This window comes from Idiotropiscis lumnitzeri, chromosome 7 (assembly GCF_059441095.1).
Source record: "Idiotropiscis lumnitzeri isolate Australia: NSW breed Sydney's pygmy pipehorse chromosome 7, RoL_Ilum_1.0, whole genome shotgun sequence".
Classification (NCBI taxonomy): Eukaryota; Metazoa; Chordata; class Actinopteri; order Syngnathiformes; family Syngnathidae; genus Idiotropiscis; species Idiotropiscis lumnitzeri.
Window position 1 is genome coordinate 3,241,192 of NC_142397.1, and position 8,340 is coordinate 3,249,531.

General features: G+C 40.8%; 1 protein-coding gene across 6 annotated transcripts in view; it reads left to right on the forward strand.

The window, feature by feature from the left end:
- Positions 1-7,381, forward strand: part of nectin1b (nectin cell adhesion molecule 1b) — a 164,342-nt gene extending 156,961 nt beyond the window's left edge. For 4 of the 6 annotated variants that reach the window (XM_088300016.1, XM_088300020.1, XM_088300021.1 and 1 more), the window contains one exon: positions 6,549-7,381. In XM_088300016.1, coding sequence (XP_088156142.1) covers positions 6,549-6,785 — 237 coding nt within the window. In that variant the 3' untranslated portion in view covers positions 6,786-7,381. The remainder of the gene's footprint in view (positions 1-6,548) is intronic. The other 2 variants (XM_088300019.1, XM_088300018.1) reach the window with 2 other exon arrangements.
- Positions 7,382-8,340: the final 959 nt, after the last annotated feature.

Consider the following 8,340-nt stretch of genomic DNA (forward strand, 5'->3'; position numbering starts at 1 on the left):
ATAGTTTTGGGAATTTTAATTATATATATATATATATATTTTTTTTTTTTTTTTTAATTTAGTTAGTTTTAATTAGTTTTCAGGGTGGAATTGTTTTGTTTTTACTAGTTTTAGTTTTAGTTTTAAAAAGACATGTTTTGAAGCCAAAAAGAAAATCACTTTTTATCGAGTGGCAATATCTTTTTTTTTTTATTGGCTGCTGCTTGATGATGTTGCGTCCGTGCAACAAACATTTCCCGAATGTTCGACCGTGTCCTCTTCCGGGAAATGGCCGTGCCGTTACTATCGAAAGCAATTCTTTTAAAATCAACCCAAAAGGCTCGTTAGTTTTGTAAACATAAAATGTGGTTTGTTCGTTTTCGTTTTTATTTCGTTCACCAAAAATGTTTTTTCATTCATTAGTTGCAGCCCCAAATCAGGATTTTTGGGCCCGATCAACAATCCAATTACAAAGCACTTGTTGCAACCTTTTATTACTGACGCTAACTGTTCGTTGTCTAATTCAAGCGATGCTACAATCCAATGAATAACATACGTTTGTAGATTTTTTTTACGTAAATAAATTAATTTTTTAATTTTTATTTATTTTTTATTTTTACTTTTTACATATCTAATACTTTGACTCACTTAACTGGATGGCCAAGGTTGCAAAGGTGGAACTAGCCAATCAGATTGTTGTAAAGTCTATTAAATATATCAAGTATACCTCATACGACAGATGTCCCTTCCGTCGTGAGTGAACATCGAGCCCCCCCCCCCAAGTGTTCACTCAGCAGCTCTGGAAGTGATGACGCCGCAGCCGCGCCTGCAACATGAAAGTCCTCCCGGGAATCGCCTGTCGACATTCCCGGCTTGCCTACAAAGGCCCCGGCGCCCCGGGTTACGCCGCTCGATAAAACCGCAGCCGAGAGCCTGATTGAACCTCTCGTTCATTTCGCCCGACATTGCACCAATTCCGCTAAATGCGTTTGGGTTCGCTCGTTTTGGAGTCGGCAATAATCTAGGAAATGAATCAGCCGCCTGTTAATCGCTGCCTGATGGTGTGTGTGCGTGTGTGTGTGTGTGTGCGTGTGTGTGTATTTGATGTAATTTTTTTTTTTTTAAGTGTCGCTTTGACAGACTTATTACATTATCAGATATTTGTGGGCCGCTCTACTTCAAACTACTACAAAATGACTTCAAGGTGAGCCAGATTTCATTTAGATTAGCGCCTTCGGTTCAAATGTATGCGCTTGATAAAGTTGCCCTCGTCCCCCCGGTCCTCCTGTTTGCTCAAAGTTGGAAAGAACTTTAATTGTAGTGGGAAAAGAGAGGAAGGACCTGATAAGTTGATCTCCAAAAAGTCCACGTGGAGACGATGGACTCCTCGGCGGGGTATTGGCCAAGTTTCCCCACGCCAAGGCGACATCCGAATGAGATTGAGTTGGTCGAATGTATTCCTCGGAATGTCGGCAGGCTGCAAAGAAATATATTTTATGAGATTGGTGAATCAAACTCCAACCTCCATGTTTGTCAACGTGAGTCCGGTCCATCATTTTACTGTCAGAAAAGTAATCACCTTTGACAGCGGACCTTTTTATTTATTTATTTATTTATTTATTTTGTTGATTCGTTTTTGCTTTAAAAAAAAATGACATCAGTGTGGGAGAATGTGCACCATTTGACCTGATCAATTTCTCTGCAGCAAACCTGAAGACTATTTTATGAATTAGTGTGTCGCCCCCCCCCCAAAAAAAATATAATATATATATATATATAAAATACACAACTCGTGTACATCGCTATCGTCATTTCTTGGTCCTTTCTGCCTTCTAATGATGTTAAATGATGTCCATCTCATCGACCTTGTTTGCTTCTTAACAATATCTACTAACCGACCGACCAATGTGCTTACTCGACAGTTTATTGTACTCTGGTGTGTCGTAATCTAGAATCCGACTTCTGCGTCGACCCGAGTGCAGTAACAAGACAGGCAATTACCTCTCTACGACTAATAAACTATTTCAAAATTCCCGCAGTTCCCAAATCATCTTGAATTCTGTTGACCTACCAACTTCCTAGCGTTCGAACACAATGTAGAACAGTCCGGGTCATTTCGGAAATACGTGGGGAAATAAAAGCTGCAACCTACCATCCTTTGTGGTTTCGCTTCTGCAAACATCTTGGGTTGACGAGCGTAAAAAAAAAAAAAAAATCAATATGACGGTCGCTCTGCCACGGGGATGTAATCCATCAAGACTTTAGAAGAATATGGCTTGTTGACTGGTAGGAGCGGTTTACTGACGCTTTGCTGATGAGTTGAAAAAAAAAGCAAGAAAACAATCGAGAGGCCGGAGTGACTGAGACGCGCAACTTTCACGGTCTGTTATTCAGCCCGCCCTCCGTGAAGATCTTTTTCAACGAGACAAAAAGCAGCCCCGCCGCTCACGCTCGCTGACCTCGAGGAAATTTGAGTGGTCGGACGCGAGGTCAGCCGCTTTGTCTCCTTGAGTTCTGTCGGGTTTGTCATTTCTCCATTCAAACAGATTGTCATTTATTTCAAGGTCCGTGTGTTAGCTGATCTAAGGGAGCCCTTCAATGTTCCTGATGTTCGTTTTAGTGAGTCGGAATTTTATTTATTTATTTATTTATTTTTTAACTCGAATACTCAAGCCTGAAAATCTACTTACAAACTGGAGTGTTAAAGTAGTGCAGTGCTTCTCAATTATTTTTTGTTACGACCCCCCCCAGCATGAAGAAAACAACTATTGATAATCGATATTTGTCGATAAAATAGCTACAGGTACGCCTTTTCGTAATATCCAATCCCCGTTAACATAAAGAAGACAAAAAGAAAGAGATGTAGTTCAACTTACAAAAATAACTTTATTAACGTTATTAGTCTATAAAATAAATGATTTCAAGTGCATCAATTTGCCTCAAATTTAAAAAATAAAATAAAATCCTTGCTTAAGCTGTAAAAATATTTGACACTTATTGTACCATTTGCTGCAGAAAATAAAATGAAACAAAATCAAGGCTGCCAACTACTGGTGTGGAGGTGTAATTACACTTTATTGTATTACAGGTGGGGGAAAAAAAGTCCCCCAGGGTCACACGCGGCCCCCTCAGCATCGCACCACGCCCCCCCCCTCCAGGGGGCCCCGCCCCCTTTATTTGAGAAGAACTGAAGTCGTGTGTGTGTTTGTTCTTTCCATCTAACGACTGGTCTTCGTCAGGTCGGCTTACTAAACGCCCCCGTTTACACTCCCTGTGTTTTACCCTCACAGTTAATTCTGTGCTCTGCCAAGCTTCTGTGTGCATTTTTTTTTTTTAATTGTCTGATACAAACAATTGTTGTGGGATTCACTTTAAATCTGCTTGTGGTTTTGTCGCCAAAACCTTTCCAGAATGGGGATCGTCGTTTTCGTAGATGTAGAGATGTGTGACGAATATTCGTAAGTTTACTTTTTCACTCTTATCCTTTTTTTTTTTTTTTTGCAATTGTACCAACTTTGTTCCTGTGACCAATTTCCCTTTGTGCAAATCAAATTGACGTCCTGTGTACTGCTTTATACTCAGGTGTTCCCAACTCAGAGTTTGACCTCATGCGAGGTCCACATCGAATCCGTTGCGAGCGTTTCCGGCGGTGCGATTGAATTGACGTCAATGGCATTTGCTCGAGTGGGCGCGGTGGCGTGCGTGGCGACCCCAAATTTGGAGCGGCGGGACGCTTTGCAACATGGCCAGCTACCACCAGAGGGACAAAAAAACGGATTTGGTGTGAACGTAGCATTAGGTTGAGCTCTACAAAAAAGGGAAAGAAAAACGCCGTTTGGCAAATATCACTTAACTCATTTACTGCCATTGACGGCTAAAGACGTCAATTATTTTTTACTCGGCTGGTAGTGAATTAGTTAAGTCTCGCAACTTTGTATGTATTCAGTTTTTCTTGCAATCTCACACTCTTTTCGTATTTAGAGTTGTCCAGGTGAAAATATCGACGGCTTAGAAGCACATACCTCGGGTCAAAAGTTTCCAACATGAATCAACGTGAATCAGCGCTTCTTGCATTCCATTGGGCTCCTTCCTTTCTAAATGAAAAACAACGAGACAATTATTCCGCTCATTTCCAGGAAGGGTTAATTTTCCCCAAAAGGTTATGAAAAGTTGGCCAAACCGGCAGCGTTTTTTTTGTTTTTTTTTTAAATAACTCGGGTCTTTTTGAAGCTTTTTTGTTAGTGTGAGAAGCGCACATCAGTTAGCAACGACGACTGAATATGGATTTGAATTCAGTTGAATTAAACGGATAACATCAACTTTCCGAGTCCCACAATGGGGAAATTTTGCCGCAGGTCATGAATTATTCATTTGAAATGTTACATTCCCATGATATTTAGTGGTGCACATGGTTGCTACGTTTAATTGGCGTTGGGATTATGAAAGAGTCCTGAGAGAAAACCAAATATCCCTTGGATCTGAAAAATATGAAAATACGCTTTAACTCAGCAAAAATGTTCAATTCACGAAACAATTTCTTTTTTTTTTTTTTTTTTTTTTTGTCAGTTCAGCACAATTCAAAATGCAAGCGTCCATCACAATGCAAATGAAACATGCGCATTTGACCCGAAAAAAATGTGTTGCTCATCAAAAAATATGACATGGACACAATTTTGAATTGAATTAATTCCAAAGGTCAAACAACAATTCAACACATTCCCGTCGGACTTAAATGAATGCAGCACGTCTCCGCTGAGTAATGAGCTACTGTGGCTCCGAGTCACAGAAATATTCTTCTAATGGAAATCAGGTTGCTTTTCGCTGCTGTGCGGGTTTGATTTGTCACTCGCACAAATAGAAGAACGGTGGGGGAGCGTCATCGCGTTTATTAAATCATTCAAAGCGCTGCCAGCGACCACAAACTTGTTGTTGTCGTGCGTTTTGTCAACTTTGTTCATTTTAACGCCCACACCCCCCCCCCTCCCACACAGTCATTCATGGTTTAGCCCCGCCCACTCGCTCCACGCCCAACCAATCAGCTCCTTTCTGGTCTTATTTAATTCTTGTTTTGTTGTTTTTGTGAGTTTTTTTTTTTTTTTTTTTTTTTTTTTTTTTTACACAATTTACAAAAGCTAATATTAAACTAATAGCGACGAAATTGCTCTCATGAGACACACCTCATAGATTTATAGCCTTGTCTTTTTGTTCCCTTGAAACGTCCCATCATGAATTTCTTTTTCACCGCCGACCACAGAATGCAATCAGAATGGTCGAAAACGTGATTGTGAACAAATGGGGCCACCGAGTAATCGATACCTTGTGGCTTTTAGTGGTGTGAGTGATCAATTTAACATGATGTATTGACAGCAGAGGAGTTTTTTTTCCTGCTGGAGCGCATTGCCGTGGAACGTCCTGCTTCTTGATTTCAGCCGCGGAATGCAGACGGCAGCTCAGAGCAGGACAAAGCATCTGCAGGGTGAAATTCTGAAGCGGAATTTACACCCCAGTTCCGATTTCCTTATATTTGCTTCCACCCGGTTCCCACTCTGAATTTGGTAACCCCCCCCCCGACCACCACCATTCCGTGTGGGTCCATTACACAGCAGGAAAAAGCCATCTTTGAGGGGCTGCGTGAAAGGGGTCAAATTGGATTTCTCCAAAATGACTCCTTTAATTCATTCTCCTTCCCAGACGTTTTGAAAGCCGCTCCCCACATGGGAAGACATTTTCAAATTTTTGACTGTTGCTCATTCCAAGCGGTCGTATTCGATGAGTGCACTTCCAAACTTTAACCATTGACTTCGTTCAACCCGATATTGGGATGCACGGCATGGACCGATCAAAACTGAAGGAGCCCATCGAACATCTTGGAGATAAATGTCACCCAGACGAGCAGGAGTGTCCCATGACTTGCGTTCACATGGCGAGGTGACGTCGCTGTTTTCAGTCCGATTATTTGCTCGGGGTTGCTGCTTCATAACAACGGATCCCCGTGCTGAGGGAGAATCGAGTCTTGCTCCGGTATGGAATTGCAAGCGCGCTCCTCTGGTGCCAAACAAAAATGGAGGACAAATAAATCTTCCGGGCAGGTGAACGGAGACGCGCCCAGAGACGGAGAAAATGTTATTTCAACATTCAAGAGTGCGTGTGTGTGTGTGTGGGGGGGGGGGGGGGGGGGTGCTCAAGTGTGACACTGACAAATACGCTACTCACAAAATGTTTGGCATATTTGGCTTTTGGGTGAAATTTCAGGATGAACCTACAGCGCAGTTTTTATTTTAAGATCATCCTGAAATTTCAGGCTATTCCAAACTTTTAGTGAGTACAGCGCACCCCCACATACTTGCAGTTTATATGTATATATATATTTATATATATTTGTATTTTTATTTATTTATATTAGTATTTATTTATTTATTTATTAATGTAATTATATAAGTGTATTTATTTATTTATTTATATAAATAAATGTATTTTATTCCACAAAAAAAGTGGGGGTCCACTGCACTGTGCTTCCGGTAACGTTCCCCACCTGATGACATCATCCCCCCCCCCCCCCCTGTCAACAGGCCTCTGGGAACCACCCGCAAGAGCCGTTGAACCCGACTGAGTACATGAGCCACCAGCGTGACGTGGAGCACCTGCCCGAGTGTCAGCCACCCGCCCCGCCGGCCCACCCGCCCGTCACCTTCCTGCCGCAGCACGCCTACGCCCAGCCGCCATCCAACGAGCCCATGTACTCCAACACCGGCTTCTCTGCCCCCGCCGCCCCACGAGCGCCCTTTCCTAAGGAGCAATCCGTGTGACAACCTCTCCCCTCCCCTCACCCCACCCACACCCGACCTAAAACAACAAGACCACTTGCAGCACCTCTTACCTTCCACCCCCCCGTCTGCCCTTTCTTTCCCAGCTTTGCGTCCTTTTCTACGGTGTACAAAAAAAAAGTTTGCCAACTCATTCTCGAGCTTGTTGTCACCTTTTCGTAGCCGACTTTTCTGTCTTGCTAAATTGCTTGCTTGCTTCCCCTGGAACGTCGATTAAAAGAAGTCATGAAATATTACTCGAGATAAGCAAAAATGATCAAACAAAATAAGAGAGAAATTTGACTCGGTAAAACAACAACAAAAAAAAACAAACACCTGTCTTCAAACCAATTTACAGAGTTCCGATGCAAATATGGAATTCCTATTGAAACAATTCCGCAAGTTGAAAAGTATGGAAAAGTAAAAAAAAAAAAAAAGTGTTTAAAATTTGTCTCCAAGATATAGTCCGTACTTCTTCCCAGGCTTCTGGAAACTATTTGGTGATGTAATTGTGTACATATTCAGAAAAATGAAAATGAGAAATGATACACATCCATTTACACAGGTGTCACAAATTATTGTCATTTTCTTTTTTTTTTTTTACAGTCTAGAAAAAACGGATTGGAATTTAGACATTAAAAATTAAAAAAATCATTTGCAACCCTCAATTATGATATTTGGCGTTTTCAAATAAACTTTTTCATAACCAGTAATCTAAACTCAAAAAGTTTCATTCCTGGAAGAAAACATTAAAAGCAAGTAAAATATTTTTTCCAGGAAAACTGCCTGGTAGGACGAAATATCTCGCCAGAATCAACGGATTTTGTCTTGATTGGAGAAATTTAATTTTGGTTATTTTGAGTTTAAAGTTTTGCGGTTGTTTCTACAGTGTAAGAAAAAAAAAATGTAAGTCTACTTTTTTTTTTCTTGGCGCTTTGCTCGCTTGTTGTCACCTTTTCATTAGCTGCCTTTACTTTCTCCCTCGTCATCTGCCAATCATATTTCTTGCTTGCTATCGCCTCGACTACACTGCAAAAACGGGTCTTAAAAAATGTCATCAAATGAGGACTATAATATTTTTTTTCAGGAAGGTTATCTGCCAATAAAATAAGAACATTATGATTCTGTGAAACGAGAAAAATTTCTGTCTTAAAAAAAGAAAAAAAAAAGTTGCTCGGCACTAATTTAGGAAAATATTATTTGAATCATCTTATTTTGAGCTCAACTTTCTAGTATACTAAACTAAAATTGTAATCAAATCACTAACAAGTATTAATAGCTCGTTACAATGTTTAAGGAAGTCAAATGCTCATAATTCAAAACTGCCTGGTTCGAAGAAATATCTTGGCAGATATATTTGACTTGATTTGCGATATTAGATTTTTTTCTTTTTTTTGGGGGGGGGGCAGTGATAGTGTACGTTTTCCTTCGTGAAAAGAAAAAAAAAAATATCCGACCGCCCCATGACTGTTACGTGATGGTGAACCCTCTCGTCGCTTCGCTGTTTTTGATGGACCTTTCGGCTTGTTAGAGGTGAATGCTAGCACGTTTAGTTATG